The 18,786-nt window shown below is 41.3% G+C and overlaps 1 protein-coding gene across 2 annotated transcripts in view; it reads right to left on the bottom strand.

Moving 5' to 3' along the window:
* Positions 1-930: 930 nt before the first annotated feature.
* Positions 931-18,786, bottom strand: part of OCIAD1 (OCIA domain containing 1) — a 65,439-nt gene continuing 47,583 nt past the window's right edge. For both annotated transcript variants that reach the window (XM_029587942.1, XM_029587933.1), the window contains 2 exons: positions 16,648-16,800; positions 931-1,248 (listed from right to left, as the gene is read on the bottom strand). In XM_029587942.1, coding sequence (XP_029443802.1) covers positions 1,211-1,248; positions 16,648-16,800 — 191 coding nt within the window. In that variant the 3' untranslated portion in view covers positions 931-1,210. The remainder of the gene's footprint in view (positions 1,249-16,647; positions 16,801-18,786) is intronic.

Genomic DNA, 18,786 nt, shown 5'->3' on the forward strand with positions numbered 1-18,786 from the left:
ATTTTTCTTTTTTTAAGTTTAGAATGCGCTTTCTTTCTAGGTCAGTCCTACTAAAGTAGGGGGCTGCTCTCTTTCTACCCTTAAATAATAAGAAAAACACTTGTAATGAAATTAAGAAGTGCAACTAGGCAGCTCGAACCACTAACATGCAATCAAAAACGCCCCACTATACATTTATAAATAGACCTTAATTCTTAGATAAAGTATGAAGCATGGGTAACAGCAAGCCAGACGTGCGAGACTGAAAAACCACCTCCGGTCTGCTCACTCATGTACCCAGAGGTTAACTGTTGGTGATTTCACCATTTTTTCTCTTGCAAATAAAAATTTAAAGTCTCTAAAATATATATATATAAATATACAGTTCTTTGTAGCCAAAAATAGTGCTATAACCTGACATCAGCTGGTGTTTTGTTAATACACTGTTTCAGGGGTCAAATATGTACAAAAGCATCTCCAAAGCTAAGTATTTTTGTATCCCTGAAGCAGTTAGTATATTAATGAAATGCTAGGTGACACTGGGTTATAGCACTGTTTTTGGCTACAGAGAACTCTCTATTTTCTTTTTTAAGACTAAAGTTTTATTTGCATAAAAAAACGGTGAATAGACCAGTGGTTGGTTAACCACTGGTCTATTCACCGTTTTTTTTATGGTTTAGGGGGTTTTCAGTCTCACATGTCTGGCTTGCTGATACCCATTCTTCATACTTTATCTAAGACCTAAGGTGTATTTATACATTTTGACTGCATAAATTATCTAAAACATTTTTTCCCCCAGTTCTGTTGCTTTGAAGTTGAAATACTACAGTGCCTGTCGAGAAAGGGAAAAACCCCACAAAGGCTATGAAATCATTTTCACATGAATCACACATTCAGCTGACACAAGCATCAGAGCCAGAGTGTTTCATTACAAATTTACAAAAGTTCAAGTTCAATAGTTTGTTTATATTTATTGTTGAAAAATCGAAAGCCTATGATATAAAAAAAACTCTCAATGCACGCATTGTAGGATCCCATCACTTCTGTAAAATCAAGAAGTCCCTCAGCTTAAATGATCATTTCACGGATCTGAAAGGGGAAAAATGCAGCAGCCCTGTTAATAGTGTATTTCATTAGTACAGAAAACCAGACTAAGCATCCTGGCTTGCTGTAGTGAACCCAAAGTTATCCAACAGGTGGTCTTCTCCCCACGATCAATGCCATGCCGTTGTCACTCTTCCCAAACATCACCATACTTGTTTGTTTTCACTGGAAAAAAGAAAGAGCAGTCTCAGGGAAACATCAATATTATGTTTTGCCTTTTGTAAGGAAAATTCCTTCTTTACAGGAAGGCTTTAACCATAACTTTGGCAAAATATGGCTCAGATGACAAATTGAGAACTTCTGCGGGCTACCCCACCCTCCTCCCTATTACTACTATAGGAAATGCAGTTTCTGATACAGAAAATTTGTTGGTGGTAGGTCCTGGGCAAGTTATGCACTGGTAATCAGTAAACAGAGTACTCCCATACTATAAAAAGATTTCGATTTCTTTTTCATGAAGTAGTCTTAACAACAACATATGCTTAATGTGCTCCCCAATATTTCAAAATTAAAAATTTCACATAGCTAATGGTTCTAAATGCTCTCAACTGAGTAAAACTTAATGCAAAGTCATTTTTTTAAAATTCTTTAAGAAGCTCTGCTACAGTTCCCCTGAACTGTTGGGGCAAACTATCTAAAAGAACAATGCAACAAATAACCTCACCTTGGATAGGATCCAACTGGCTCATACAGTATATGTGATGTAGTCTGTGGCATAAAAGCTAGTACAAACCAATTGGATCCTGTGTAACTCTTTGCTAACATGGCTGCCTCTAGGGTACAAGGGAAGTACTTAAAGTAAAAAAAATAAATACATAAAAAAGATGGCTTACCAGCAATATTTTAATTATTACATGTTCGAAGGACAATGTAAATGTAATCACAACTAGAAAGCTACCTAGAAGACAATATATTCTATACCCAAACCAATTTGGTTTCAGAAAAGATCGCTCTACAGAAATCCTTCTCATTTCACTAACTGACCTTATACTTTAAGGGTTTGATAATGAGGAATCATACATCCTGATACTATTTATTTATTTATTTATTTAGCATTTTTATATACCGAAATTCATGTAGCAGAGTTACAAATCAATTCGGTTTACATATTAACATTAACTTGCATGTAAGAATGCTGTTACATATAACAAGGAGAATATAACTTGGAACCAATAAACTGGGAGGCTGTTATTACCATATAAATGAACAATAAAAACGTGTGGTATTTTGTGAAACCGGCAAGACAAATGTCCTTGAAACATCTAAACAAGCACAGATAGTGATCGGAAACTAGACAATCTGCAAGAGATCAGCTGCTAATGCTAATTGGAGAGACGGTGTTGGAGTATTCTGAGGAAGACATAATAACTAAGGAAGGCAAAGAGTGGTGGTAGATTATTGGCCTAGATTGAAAGCTTGCTCGAACAGCCAAGTTTTGAGTCTCTTTTTGAAGGTGATTGGGCATAGTTCCTGTCGGAGTGCAGCGGGTAACGAGTTCCATTGTTGTGGGCCTGCTTTGGACAGAGTTCGTTTATTTAAAGTGGATTTAATGGCTGGGGCAATGAGGGTATTCCTGTAAGCTGTTCTCACTGGTCTATTGGGAATAAGAATTCTAAGAGGGATGTTGAGTTCCAGTGGGATGAGCTTGTGGATATGTTTGTGAATGATGGTGAGTATTTTGTAAGAGATTCTGAACTTGATCGGGAGCCAGTGTAGATTTTTTAAAATGGGGGTAATATGGTCTCTTTTGTTGGTTTTTGTAAGTATCCTGGCTGTGGCGTTTTGGAGGATCTGTAGTGGTTTTAAAGTGTTAGCTGGGAGTCCGAGTAGCAGGGAGTTGCAGTAGTCTATTTTCGAGAAGATGATAGACTGTAGGACTGCACGATAGTCTTGGAAGTGTAGAAGCGGTCTGAGCCTTTTTAGGACTTGCAATTTGAAGAAACCTTCCTTTGTGGTATTATTAATAAATTTCTTGAGGTTGAGTTGATTGTCTATTATGACTCCAAGGTTTCTGACTTGAGAGGAGAAGGGTGTTTGTCTTGTAGTGGTGGTGTTAGTTATTGTCTGGTTGCCGTCTTGGGTGATAAGGAGTATTTCTGTTTTATTGGAATTGAGGATCAAATTGAGGCTCGTGAGTAGGTTGTTGATGGATTGTAAGCAGCTGTTCCAGAATTCTAGTGATTTTTGCAAGGATTCGGTCACCGGAATAAATATTTGTACATCATCTGCGTAGATGTAATGGGTTAGGTTTAGTTTGTAAAAGAGCTGACAGAGTGGTAGAAGATAAATGTTGAAGAGGGTTGGGGATAATGAGGATCCTTGCGGTACTCCCATGGACGCGTGGACGGGGTGTGATTCATTATTGTTGACTTTGACCTTGTAGGATCTGTTGAATAGAAATGACTTGAACCAGTTCAGAGCCGTGCCTTTGATTCCAATGTCAGATAGCCTATCCAGTAGTGTTAGGTGGTTGACGGTATCAAATGCAGCAGAAAGATCAAGGAGAATGAGTAGACCGGTTTGTTTTTTTTCAAGATTTAGTAGGATAGTGTCTGTTAAGGAGATTAGGAGAGATTCTGTACTACGAGCTTTTCGGAAGCCGAACTGATAGGCGGATAAAATATTGTTGTCTTCGAGGTACTCTGAAAGTAGTTTGTTAACTATTTTTTCTAAAATTTTGGAAATGAAGGGGAGATTAGCGATCGGACGATAGCTGGCAGGGTCATCTGGGGATAAGTTTGGCTTTTTTAGAAGTGGTTTCAGAATAGCGAGTTTCAGTGGATTGGGGACTAGTCCTTGCATTAGGGAGCAGTTTATGATGTTTGAGATAGGTCTGGCGATTAGTAGATTTGTAGGTATAGCATCTGAGGGGTGAGATGCCGGTTTGATTTTCTTAAGGATTGATTCGATCTCAAGTGAAGAAGTCAGTTCGAAGGATTCAAGACTAGTGTTCAGTTGAATATGTGTTGAATAGGATGACGGAGGAAGGGTGGCGTTGTTGGTGTTTAATGGTTTGATCAGATCGGTGATTTTTTTCTTGAAAAATGTGGCTAGTTCTGAGGCTTTGCTGGCAGCTTGATCATCCGGGATGGAAATGGGTGGAGATGAGACGATATTGAAAAGTGCTTTAGGGCCGAATATGAAATGGTGAATTTTTTGGGAGAAAAAGTCTCTTTTTGTTTGTAGAATGGATATTCTGTAACGTTGCATGAGTGATTTGAAAGCCCCCAGGGTTGGAAGCTGAAGGGTTTTTTCGCCATAAGCGTTCCAGCCATCTTAGTTCTTGTTTAAGGGTTTTAAGTTGTGGGGTGTACCAAGGTTTCCTGTTGTTCGATTTTGTATGGTTACTTTTGGAGGTTAGAGGGCACATGAGGTCTGCTAATTTCTTGGTTATTTTAGTCCAGGATGTTGTGGCAGAGGTAGCATCCGTGAAGTCTAGGTGTTCTAGAGCAGAAGAAAGATGCGGGCTAAGGGTTTCAGGATTGCATAATTTCCTGAATTGGTAAGTGGTTTTTTGTGATGGTTGGGAGTGCTTTAGAGTTGTGGATACCAGCATGTGGTCTGACCAGGGTACTGGGGAGCAAGTCGTAGATGATACAGGGGTAAAGCTTTCATTTATGAAAATTAAGTCCAGTATGTGGCCTGCTTTGTGAGTTGGGCCTTTAATAATTTGTTTGAAACCCATGTGATTAAGAGTGGTTAAGAAGGATTCACAACTGGAGGTTTGTGGAGTTTTATCCACATGGAGGTTGAAATCTCCCATTATTATAGCGGGTGCATCCGAGTTGATATGTTTGGCTAATAATTCAATGAGCGGTGATGGGTCCGATTCCAAGTTTCCTGGCGGGGCATAAATGAGGCCAATTTGGAGTAATTTAGATTTGAATATAGCTAGTTCAAGGGTGGTGGATGAGTTCAAGATCTTTAAAGAAAGCCCAAGTTGTTTTTTGGCTGCTAGTAGGAGACCGCCGCCTCTTTTTTTTGGTCTTGGAATGGAAAAGAAGTCGTATTCGTGTGAGAGGAGTTGGTTTATTAGTGCTGTGTCTTCGGGTTTCATCCATGTTTCGGTGATTGCAAAAATGTCTGGTTTTGAGTCTGTTAGGTAGTCATCAAGGAGATGTGTTTTTTTTGAGAGAGATTGCGCATTGATAAGAGTAAGGGATAAAAGTGTGAGGCCCAACAGTTGGTTTAATGGCGATGTCATGATAGGAATAATTCTTTTTTGGATGAGATTTGGTGTGGTAGGGTTTTTTATGAAGTGTCTCTTTTGGTTATAAATGATTGGAACAGTGAATGTGTACATGGTAACTAATTTGTTTGTATGAGAGTTTGTACTGATTGCTGGTGTGGTTTGAGTAGTGATATATACTAATTGACTTAACAGCAGCCTTCAACACTGTAGACCACATCCTTCTATGCCACCAGCTGAGAGAAATTGGAATACACAGAACTGTTATCAAATGGTTCTCATCCTTCCTAACAAACATCCTTCCAAGTAAAACTGGACAATCACATATCCAACACCTTCCCAATCGATAGAGGGATCCACCAGGGATCAGCACTATCGGCTACCCTATTTAACATTTGCATGTTACCACTATGCGCATTACTAGTGGAACCAGGAATCAAATCCTTCCTTTACGCAGATGACATACAATTCTACATCCCATTCAACAAATCATTTGAAAAAACTACCATGACAATGTCAACATACATGAAGGCAATACAACAAAGACTAACTCAGCTAAAAGTAACAATAAACACAAAAAAACTGAAATTGTATGGCTGAGGAGAAATTCCACAATAATCAAACCGCCAATCCTAGATCTAAGAAACTTTAACATTACTCCCTCAGATCAGGTACTAGACCCTAGGAATACAGATTGATGACAATTTGTCAATGAAAAAGCATATAAGCAAACTAATTAAAACAGGATACTCCAAGCTTTGAATATTACATCGACTGAAACCTTTACTAACAATACAGGACTTCTGCACTGTTCTACAAACACTAATATTTTCCAAATAGATTACTGCAACTCTCTATTACTAGGCCTACCCTCTGGACTAATAAAACCTTTAAACTACTACAAAATGCTTCAGCCAGACTGCTACTAGGCACAAGGAAATTTGACCACATCAGCCCCTTGCAGATAACACTGCACTGGCTTCCTGTACAATCCAGAATTCATTATAAAAGTATTAACTCTAATTTTTAATACCATCAGCATTAACCCATCCTATTAGGAGTGACTCTTCAACCCTACACACCGCAGAGAGCCCTATAATCGCAAGGCAAAAGACTTCTAAAACTGCCTACAAAACGGAGCACACACTTAATGCAAATAAGAGATTGAATGTTTCCATAGCGAGCCCCAAGCTATGGAACTCTCTCCCAGAGTCACTATGTCTGACAATAGAAAGAGTTTCAAACGAGAACTGAAAACAATATTAGTAAATTAGTAAAAAGAATCGAACGACATTAAGTGTAAAAGTCTACAGCATGAGCATGGCACATAGGATAATGAAATAAAATAGCACAGTAATTAACACATACTTGATAATGTGTTGACCTAGAATTATTATTTATAATTGTAATAAACTAGATAATGCATGAAATTAGATAATGTATGATTATGACCGACTGTGTATTAACTGTTTGTATTAAACCCAGAACATGAATGCTGGTCTAAAATGGGAACGTAGACCCAGAAACGGAACGATAACTTTGTAAACCGTTGTGATCTCATCTTGGAACGACCTAAATAAATAAATAAAATATTGGAGCTAGTTTTTACAAGTCTATTTAGCCGCATTAAGGGGCCAATGCAATAAGAGTTGTGTTAAAACGGGCGCTCGTATCGAGTGCCTGTTTTTCTAATGCATGCACAGCCGCATTCCCTGGGTGCCCGATGCAATATTAAAAAGAAATGCAGCATCAAAAAGGATGTGCAAGGGAAAAATTGTGCATCTCTTAGTGTTCAAATGCATCGAGTACCCAGAATTGCAACGGGCGCGTGTCTGTTTCATCCCGCTTCAGGCTGATTTTGCCGCTTGCTATTGTGCGTTCGTACGATTTTCTGCATCGGGGGTAATAGCTAATAGACTCGTCTACATGGAATTTACATGTTATAAGCGCTATTAGCTACACAGTTGTTTTGAATGCGCACATCTCCTTATTGCATCGGGTGATAGTCTAGTACGTTCAAAATGTGCATCCAACCACGCGTAAACCTGTGTGCACTTTATTGCTTCAACCCCTAAGTGAACTTAACACAGATAAAACCTGTTGACAATTCAAAAGCATATATTGTGGCAATTTTCAAAGGCTTTTGAAAATGTTTACAATATATGCTATTGAATTGTTAATAGGTTTTATCCACGTTAAGTTCACTTAATACGGGTAAATAGGCTTTTGAAAATTGCTATAATAGTATATTACATTTACATTGTCCTTTGAAAATTACCTCCTAAATGTCCAACCTGTGGCTGAACTTGGGCAGGGGAGTTTCCTGGAGTTGTTTGCTGTGAAGGATTTGAAAGAGGGACCATGTCTGGCCCTTTCAGGGATCTGAAATATTGGCCAAAGAGGGAGACAAGAGGCAGGGTTCCCAGGAGTGTAGCAGATAGTGTTAGTAAACATATTTCCAGATTTCTCCAAAGTTGGCAACCCTGCCACACCGCCAGCAACCTTGCCTGCTGCCCCCTGCCATTTCGAATATCTGTCTGCCGAAGGAAGTAGGGGGCAAAGAGGGTGTGTGTGTGTGTGTGTGTGTGTGTGTGTGAGATGCACGCTCACTCTCACCCCTCCGCCAATGCATTCTTGCTCCCTTCTCTACTTCCTTCCCCCAACTTCTCACTCCCTTATGTTGCAACATGCCAGATTTGTGGTATCAGCAAATACCCCTTCTGGAGGCCCTAGACCTGGGAGAGACAGGGTTATAATAATGAGGATTTCTGCACTCTGTGCTTCCAAAGCTTGCATCCTTAGAGGGCAATGTTCATGCCCCCTCCCCTCTGAAGAGATGGCAGCATGGCCGGGAGCTTCTGGAACTACCCTGACAGCCCTGGAAAACCCACGGCTCAGTACCACCAGTCTCTTCCTCACTCCACAGCATCCAAAACCTCCCCATGGCTGTGCTGAAGCCTCGCTCTCTGTCTTCAGCCTCAAATGGTTCCACTTGTGCAAGCAGCAATAACATCGGCAGTGCGTAATGCAGCCAGTCAATGGCATGCCCCAACCACACCGCTCTGATGTCCTGTCTCACGGGCATTTCCGACTTCACGTATCTGAGCTGTCGGCAGCCATGAATGCGCTCCTGCCACCGTCAATACAGGCCAGATCAAGCTCCTCCTGCCAGTGCAGTCAGAGGCCAGATGTAATTCAGCCCAGGCTCGCAGCTGGCCCTTGGGTCCATAGGTTGAGGACCCTGACCTAACTTCTACTGGACCAGGGATTTTAGAAGCAAATCTTCAGTGGAATGAAGATGATGTATAGGTCTGTAACAAGTTAATCAATCATACAAGTAAGATGGGGTTACCGAATTCAAAATTTAAAACACCAGAGAGAAAAAATCTTAAAGAAATCAATGGATCCTGTCTATTTATTATTTATCTATGTTTATTTAGCTCACACCTTTTTCATTGGTAGTTCAAGGTGAGTTACATTCCCATACTGTAGGCAATTTGCTGTCCCCAGAGGGCTTACAATGTAAGTGTGGACCTGAGGCAATGGCGAGTGAAGTGTCTTACCCAATGTCACAAGCACCATCAGCGGGATTTGAAGCCTGGCTTCCCTGGTTCTCAGCCACTGCTCTAACCACTAGGATGCTCATTCACTCTGATCAGCTTCAAGATTCCCTTGCAGTCGAATCTTCTAGGATTCCACAACTTCTTATTAGTGGGCACAATATATATTCTGTATAAAAAAAAGCTCTCAGAAAAAATGGCCCCCACAGCCCAGAAAGTATGTATATGTAGGCGGTTACTGTTTTCTCAAAACTGAGCACAAATCTGTCATTGTCAGCCTTTTCACAACATGTTTTTCTAGAAAACTGGTATTTTTCTTGTATGAAATTTCAAAGGATGTGCAATTGTTTGCAGAGAAATTACGGTTAACTACTGTGGAATTTTCATCGTGGACACAATAGAAAGGAAGGAAGAGACCCTCCAAGCCAGTGTAAACTATTTTTGTTTTCACACTGGAAAATAAACACTTTTCAGAAGAAAAAAAAAAAAAAGAAACAAAAGTTAAGAAACACATCATCCTGTCCTTAAGACCCAGAAACGTAGCACGCTAGCGAGAGGTTCTGTAGAAAGGAAAGTGATTTTCTGCTAATATATTGCTCTCTTCAGGAGCTGTGGATAGCACGCTGGCTTTGAAGGAAGCGCATCAGGGTTGGTTGCTGTAATTCAAGGACGGCTTAATGTTGAAGTACGTTGAAAGGGCTCTAAGTTACTACCAGGAATATTGAGAGGAAAAAAAAAAAAGGCAAATTTCTCAAGTTTCGCATTTTTTGTCCCGCGATGTTTTCTGCGGTCTTCTTCCTTTTTAAAATGTGTTTGGCAGGCGTATTTGGTCAGGCCAGAGCCTGCCTGTCCTCTTGAACAGAGAGCTGGTAGTTGAGGAGACCCTACCTATAACAAACAGTGAGCAGGAAGAAGGAAGCTTCTCTGCAGGGGGAAGGTCGTGACTACAAACCGCTGGAAATAAGGGCGGGCGGTAAAGCACCAAGGGCCCTATGCAGCAGTCAAGGGGAAAAGTCTGTGACAGATTTGCATATATTTTTACATTATTTCAGATACATAAAGAAAATGGTTATTGTAAGTCAATTCTGAAACCTTCTCCTTAAAAATAAGTGATCTGCTAATTTTGGGTGCCCCTGAATCATTTCTGCTCCCAGTTCTTCTCTCTTGATTAGGCCCTTCGTCCCTTCTCCTCTCCCTCTCCCCACCTTCTAGTCCAGAACTATTTCCTTCCTGCCCAACACTTTTCTATTGATAACAGAGGCCCTCTCTGAATACTTCTCCTGCCTCCTATCTGCTGATTTTGAGAAACGAATCTGCATTGCACACAGGAGCAGCAGCAGTTGGGTGGGTGAGAGCAGTAGGGTGTACACCTGAGGCAGAGAAGGCAGTGGGAGCATCAAGCTGGGAAGGTGGGTTGGGACAGAGAAAATGTTGGCTGAGTGGGAAGCAGTGACAGGGTAGGGGGAATGGTCTGTAGGCAGCGTAGTCGTGGCTTCCAGGTTTCTGTGACAAGAGGCTAATTCTGCAATAGTTATATTGGCATCACAAAAAAACAAATGCCCCGGAAAAACACGAGCACCTCATCCAACATCCCCCTGCAGGCTTCCAATTTGTTATACACAATATATATTTTGAAGGTTTCTGTTACCTTTAATACTTATGATGGAATACTGTTTAAAAACAACGTAGCACCTTTAGTGTCTTTCCATGCACCCAATATATGCACCCGTATTTTTTTTGTGTAATTACAATTAGGCAGATTTTGCTTATGTACCAAGGATATTCTCTTTACAGATCCAAGGAAATGGACCCCCTGGGTGGTTGACACTTAGCTGTGAGTGTACCAGGAGTCCTTTTAAATTAAACTGGACAATGTAAAAGTCTAAAAAAATTTTAAAAAAAGCTTTGAAATTCATATAGCAGGAGGAGGACGATCGTGGTGGGATTAGTGGCAATGCATGATTTTTGCTATACTATTTTTGATTTTAGCCTCAATCTGAGAACAGCATTCCAGCTACTTAAAAAAAAAAAAAAGAAAAAGTCTCTCTCCCAGTCCATCCATCTATAAATCCGTTCTCCTACTGATTATTTATTTATCAACATTTGATACTCTGCCTTTTCCCCAAGTTGGACTCAAAGCAGATTACAATAAATTTAAATGAAGAGAGGCATTAGAACAGCTTTCAGTCAAATCAGAATTTGCAATTAATGCTGCACTGGGATCCAGAGTAGGAAAACCCATTTGTGAACAGTTTTAAGATGCAGTTGTGTCCCTGTTGTGTGTAAGAGTCCCTTCTTGGGAAGTCAGGAAACTGGGCCGAAGATGTGGGTCTTAGGAGAAAGCCTGGTTCAAAAGCCAAGCCTTAGTTTTCTTCATGAACATGAGATAACATGGTTCCAGGTGGAAGGTTAGTGGTACTTTGTTCTTAAATTTTGGCAAGTAATAGCTGAAAGCACGAAGCTTCATACAGGATAATCTGACAGCAGAGAGCTGGAAAGAGCCATATCGGCAGACTGGAATTCCCTTAAGGGCCTGTAAGGACATAGAAGTTGAGAGCGGTATTCAGGGGCCTGTTTATTTAAACATTTGAAGACAAAGCAGACATTTTTAAATTGTATCCTGCTTTGTACTGGGAGTCAGTGAAATTAATGAAGAATAGGCTTGATATGATCAGTAGCTTTTGCACCTACCAAAATTCCCATGGCTTTACTTTGTAGGAGTTGGAGGCACTTCGAACTGTATCATGAGATGCCATTATATAGGGAATTGCAGTAATCAATTTGGCTAGTGATTAACGCATGATTACAGTAGCAAGATTGTGTTCATCAAGGAAATCACAGTTGGGGGATCTGACACAGATACATGAAGGAAGACCTTTCAACTTTTGAGATGTGGGGTTCCATCAAAAGGTTTTGGTCAAGTTGAACCCCTAGGCGGCTTTGAACTGACTCTTTAGGATGTAAGGTGTAACCTGCTAGTGAAGGAAGTGATTACAGGAGGTGACCTTGGCAGCTAAGCCAGAGGAGTTCCAATTTAGATACGTTTAGTATGAGTTAATGTTTGCTAAGACATTGGGCTACTGATATGAGACAGTTATCAAGACTGGTAATGGATGAAATTTGGTCAGATCCCATTTTGTTGGATGACATCTGCAAATAGATGGCACTTGATAATGAAGGACTAGATGAATCTGAGTATTGAGAGAGGACTGAGCACGGAGGTTCTCCACAGGTGAGCTCTCTATGGCAGGATGGTTTGTTGGCCCATGTAACCAATTGTATTCTGTTGGCAAAGAATAATTCAAATCACTTTAGGACAGTACCATTGATGCCGATGCCCTTTGGATTCGCAAACAATGCCTATCTCATGCATATTCATTGTGGATATCCTGAAAACCTGGCCTGTTTGTGGAACTTGAGGACTGGAGTTCACCATCACTGTTTAAGAACACCACCTTCATGGAATCTGGTTCAGGTAGGGCTGGATTTGAGAGGAGCTACAAGTCTCAGTCACTGTAAAGAATTCAACATTACATTGCTGGATTAGAAGTTCTGGTGGGACTGTGGTGGTAGTTGTTGTGGGTATGTTGATAAGATTGTAGTACAGGCTAGGTTCCTGGTGGGAGGTTTGGATGTAGGAGCACTGAGAATTTGATGAGAATGGGATGGTGGCCCAGACAAGTTTACAGTCTGAACAGGAAATGGTGACCACAGATATTGAGTTGGGGGTCAATCTTGGTGGTGGCAAATTAGAAAATTAAGTTGACAGTGTGCCCATGTCAGTGCGTAGGGACCTTGATTAGTTGGATGAAGCCAAAGTCATCTATGTTGTACTGGAAGCTGAAATCTCCTAAAACTAGGAGGATGTGGGTAGTGGTAGCAATGTAACTTAATAATTTAGATAGTTTAAGGAAGGAGTCAGAGTGGCGATCAGTTAAGTGGTATTTATATTACCCAAGGAAACTTCATATGAATTTGCAGACTACATGCTGCTCAGCCATTTCAGATCAGAGCATAATTTAAGTAAATGTGAGAAATACTCTCTACTTTAGATATTTACAGATTCATTCATCAAAATGTGTTATGGTGTTAAAGCACCATGGCACGAATGCAAATTTTTTTTGGAGGGGCGGGATCAGGGAGGGGTTTGGGTGGTATTTAGTTAAATGAGGGGCAATATCGCACTGTGCTATAGCATAACACATGCTATCACATGGTTTTAACAGCGGAAATAACTACACCTTTTTTCCTGGCATTAGGCTGTGTGATATGCCCGAAATGGCCATAACGCAATTCGTGATAAATTTTTTGAATTGCATTTTGGCCATTTCTGGGCTTGGGAGGGGAAAGAAGAGAGAGGAGGAGAAAGCACCTTTGGTCAGGGCCTCACTGTGGGCGCACCTATTTATATCTCAATAGAAGGGCCATCTAATAGGTCGAGGTGAGGTGTTGATGATGATTTAGGGGCCAGTTTTGCATGTAGAGTGAGACGTACGAACAGCACAGTACACCTTGGTGAAGATTTGACATCACTTGGAGTGAGAAAAGTCTCACAAAGATGAAATTTTGTACTATGTTACCTCACCCTACTAGGGTACATCTCACTCTACATGCAAAACTGGCACCTAAACCCTAAACCACCACCAACACCTCACCTTGAGCTATTAGATGCCCCTCCTATAGAGATATAAATACTTTACAACTATGAGGGCCTTGTAGATAGTGTGTGTCTCTCTCTCTCTGTCCCCTCAGCGCAAGATGCGAAAATTGGCATTATTGCAGGGTGCGCTAAGTTTACCACACCATGTGATACTACTGATGTGAAGCGGTAAGTTACCGCGTGGTGTGGTAATTTAAAAACTTCCATAAACACGCCCCTTTTTGTTATCGTGGGCATTATCAATACGTAAACACTTTTTGATGAATCTAGGGGTTAGATGGTTTAAAGTGCTACTCATAACCCACAAACTACTCAGTACTAGTTCCTCTTCATAGATACATTTTTTGCTACGAGTTTATCAACCAATACGAAAATATAGATCCCAGCAAAGAGGGATCCTTAAGATATCTTCAATCAGGGGCGGATTGTAGGAAAATATCAGCCCAGGGGATGTTTTTTAACCAGGTCCATGTGATTCAATGACTCTCAAAAGCACACCAAGCTGACCCTAGAGAGGTACATTATGTGGCCTGGAACACATCCGCCTGCGCTGTCAGACTTGAGCCAACACCAGGGCTGCTCGCCCCTTCTCCAATTTCACACTTACCTTCCCCCAATCCTCAAATTGCTGCTTTAATCCCCCACCCCACACCCCAGCTGTTTTTGTTTTTTTTTTTTGCAGGTAACCTTAACTTACCTACAGGCTACAACTGGTACATCCAGCTGCTGGGTTCCTAGGTACTTTGTTGTCCTGGTGAGATTGGGAGAGCTGCAATGTGATGGTCCCAGCCGGTCCCTCTCTCTTTCAGTTTTTTTTTTAAACTTTACTGGATTCACTGAGGCCAACCCCCCCCCTCAGTTTCTTGTCCCAGGGCAGTGCTGTTTTCAGTCACAGTGCTGCCTGCCAGTGCTTGCACAATCTTACTTTCCCTTCTTCCATCTCTGAGGCTACAGACAGTTTCAACCGGATGGAAACAGAGCTCTGTTACTGCAGGTCTGGCAATAGACTGCTTTTTTTTCTTCCTAAGAAGGACCCTGGGGCTGACAGCTCATCCAGTCAGTAAAAAATAAAATTAAAAAAAAAAGGAGGTGGGAGAGACAGGAAGGCGGGCTGGGGCCAGGACACTGCAGCTCCGACTGGAGCATCAAAGAGAGGCAGGCCAAAGGCAGGCAGTGCTCTGACTGGAAAACAGAGAAGCATTTAATTTTTTTGTCAAATATATGCAGCAGACAGGGGTCATCAAGGTGCTGGCTTACCTGCAACAAGTACCAGCCTGCCTTTGCCTTTGCTCCTTCCGAAACTGAAGCCCAGCGCACAAAGACAAGGAGCTAAGTGCTAGGGCAGCTGAGCCACAAAGAAAGCAGAGGAGTCTGAGAGGAAATGACACATGACAAACCTAACCAGCCCACCGGGGCATGCCCGATCCCCCGAAAGGCCAATCCGCCCCGGTCTTCAATGAAAGCAGCATGACTATCTGTAGCAAGAGACTACTTTCTCCATGGCTGCGCCCTCTATTGGGAACACAATACCCAAAGCCTTAAGACTGATGGAATGTACAAAAACTTTCAAAACGCTCCTGAAATCTTTCTTGTTGAGACTAGCCTTTTTGCCTGACCAGTGTGCTAAAACATCCTTGAGACTGCAGCATATTTGATCATGATTCTGGCGATGGTCAACCTTGCTTCAAATTGTAAATTGTAATAATTATATAATTTGGTCCTAAGTTTGACTTTTTGTAATAATTATGTATGTCATTATGTATATCGATTAGAGCCTAGGCATAAGCGATTAAGACATTTTAATAAATATAAATATATAATGGGCCCGATATTCATAACACATTCAGCGCTCGATGGCTGGATAAGTAGGACTTACCGGGCTATCTCTTTGCCGGTGAATGGGCAAATTGGGGTGGTGCTACATAACTGGATAAGTTATCTGGTTAACAGGTGATATTTAGTCTTAGCCAGATAACTTATTTGGCTAAGTTAGACCTGCCAATGAGCAGGATTAACTTAACCAGATATAACTTATCTGGCTAAGTAGCGGCTTATATGCAGATATTCAGTGGTAAAGCTGAGACGCTGAATATCCCTTGTAACTTGGCCAGATAAGTTATATCCAGCTAAATTACATATCCAGACAGATTTGCATATCGGGCCTTTTATTTATTTTTTTTATTTTTTTTAAGAATTATGGATGTATAGTATATGAAAGGTGCATGAATGAACAGTAGCCAGGGTTGAAGCCTTGACAATTGGAGCAGCTGCTCACAATGTTCAAACCTGTGCTAATTCAAGCCCTTTGTGCATTGCAACTTAGCTAAACTAAAACATCCTGTCACATGTGCAGTTTTAGTGAATCAAGCAAATGTTTTATAATTTCCTTTCCAGCCCAGGAGCAATTTGTGACTATCGTCCAGGCTTCAGCCCTAAAACTTCAGGCATGAAAAGGCACCAGATATGAATCTTTATAGATTTTATGCATGCCGACAAACAGAATCAGAATTTATGACAGGATACATGATAATATAAATTCTCTTTGACAAACTGAGGGGGTTATTTATGAAAGGTTTTCTCCCATTTTGTATATATGGGAAAAATGCTTAGTAAATAGGGCCCGAAGTTCTTAAAAAAAAAAAAAAAAAAAAATCCACATTAAAAAAAACAAACAAAAAAACATAAAATCTGAATTTTAAGAAAAATTCTTTACACATTTCCAATATCCTTGGGTCATAAAGAATCTTTATTTTTTTTTAACTCTTTATATAAAAATCTAGAAAATATTTTTTTTTACAGTGACTATCAATCTGCATCACGTAGGTGACATATAATTGACAGAATCCATTGCCAGGTACAAGTTAAGGACTAGCTCTGTGCAATTCCAGTACCTTAATGTAATCCACTTTGAAGCGCTGATAAAGTGCGAAAAGCGGAATATAAATCTAAATAAATAAAATAAAATAATAAATAATAAGGTATAAAGAAACCTTCAGTCGGCATCCTCCTTGGATGCCGACTGAAGGTAGCAAGCTCAGTACACATCAGCGATAAACCTAGCACACAGATTCAGATCCCTGATCATCTGCTCTCCCCTATCACTTTTTTATACCTTAGTGGTATCCCCTGCTAAGAGAAAGGAACTTTAGAATTACCTTCTTTCCTGGGTGCCCATTCTTGAGATGGCCTCATTGAGGTTTCTGCCTTTTGGGTCACAGCAACCTCATATGACTCCCTGTTCCTGCTTCTTAGTTCTTCATACGTGACTGGTTTCCTTTTAGGGCTGTCTTCCAGTAACGGGGTAGGTTCTGTGAACACAAACACAGGAATACTAGAAGGAGCAGTTTTTCCACCTAGTCCGTCACTGCAGCCTTAGAGGCCAGGATATATTAGTATATCCACCCCCAGCAACCATCACTGCTTGTATGACTGGAGTCATCTTAAAGCAACAAAGCCTCCCAAAAATATTTTCTAAAAAGTTGTTAAAATGGCAATCCCCATCCCCAGAAAATTTTTTCCATATTTCATTCCTCTGAATTCTACTTTTGATTTGCAAATTTAGAATTTTCCCTTCCCTGATCTGCCTGCTAAGGTGTGGAGCTGCAATGCTTCTTTCTCAGATTCTGTCCTGTTTGTATACCTCTCCGCTCTGCCTTCCTGTTCAGTTCCTAGGGACTCATTCTATAGTGCAATTTTCTATTAATAAAGAGACCTGTGGGAGTGATAGGATGGGTTGGATCTTTAGCTAGGAGTTAGAGATTCATTAAATACCTTACATCAGTTTGATCACAATTGCATGATAGGAGGTAGTGCTGCATTAAAACAGGTTGTTCCAGTTACATGACTGGCACAGCAACACACTCTCATTAGACCCAGAATCTGCAGTAGAAGTTTCTGAAGAAAATGTCCCTATAATGCTGAAGGTCAGCAATACCTTATGGGTCAAAATGGAGGCAAATCACACAGATGTGGGGAGCAGGGCTTGTTACAAAACATCTCAAATTATAAAACTGTAAATTCTAACCCAATAAATCACAGTCATTTCAGCACTCCTGGCCGCTGCTTTTAAGGGTAAAGGAGGGCTCATTTATGTCTGATTTAAGTAATCTACGACCTACTTCTCTCACCTGTTTGTGATGCCTTGCTGAAATGTATATACTTAGGCAGAATTTGTCTAATTCCAAGGTTCTCAAATTTGTGGGAGCAGGAAACGTATCCTTGGGGTTCAAGAGGAGAGCCTGAGGTAGCTCAAGGCAAAAGTCAGGAGTTGCTATGATGCAGTGATTGTTGCTGTGGTAGTGACAAGAGCCAGAGATGACTCACATTGGTCTGGAGAGAAAGCAGCAACAGGAAGAGAGGGGGAGGTGCAGAGCCAAGAGAATGGTCTGTCCACATCTGAGAGGGGGGTGGGGGTCACAACTGGTGTCTCACTTTGGATGAAGTCACTGACATTATAAAGCTTGAAATAGGGTTGCCAACTGCCCAGTTTTGGACTGGACAGCCAGGTTTTCAGCTGTGCTGTACCATGTCCAGTCAGAAGTACTGAAAATCCAGTTTTTGCAAGAGGCTCCTTGGTTACAAGGATAGACAGAGCTGAGAGCTGTGCTGTGACCCCGCCCTCTTGCCTCCTTTCCTGTGTTGTGATGGAGAGAGGAAGTGGGACACAGCCTAGTGGCTCTGTAGTAATGCCCTCTGGGTCCCTCCTCTCTCCTTTACTGAGTGCTGGGCCAAGACCTGAGATAGAGGCTGCAGCGAGCCAGCCAAGGGATATAGTCGCAGAGAAGGAGAAAGACAGTCAGAGTCACAGGGTGGGGAAAAGGAAGAGACAGAGAGGACACAGAGAAAAGGGGAGGGAAAAGAAGATAGACACATGGGGATCAAGGGAGGAAAGAGACTCAGAGGAGGTATGAAAGGAAGGAAGGTCACAGGGAAGGGGAGAGGCACAATGGGAACATGAGGAAAGGCAAAAGATAATTGGGGAAGGGAAGAAAGACAGAAGAGGCACAAAGGAAACAAAGGGACATAGGAGGAAATGAGATAAAGAGGAAGGCACAGGGAGGGGGAGGGAGAGAGACTAGCATGGGGAGGGAGAGGACTAGAGACAGGAGGGCAGCACAAGGGGGAGGGCATATTGAGAGACAGGGGGCACAAGGGAGACGGATGAAAGGTTGGGAAAATTTTAAGTAAAGGGAGAGTGAACCACTTGTATCGGAGAGAGGTGGCTGTGTGTTTAGGATGTGCATGTGTGTAGGAGATAGGAGTCTTGTGTGTTTGGGTGTGTGTATGAGAGAGGA

Source organism: Rhinatrema bivittatum, chromosome 1 (genome assembly GCF_901001135.1).
Source record: "Rhinatrema bivittatum chromosome 1, aRhiBiv1.1, whole genome shotgun sequence".
NCBI classification, from domain to species: domain Eukaryota; kingdom Metazoa; phylum Chordata; class Amphibia; order Gymnophiona; family Rhinatrematidae; genus Rhinatrema; species Rhinatrema bivittatum.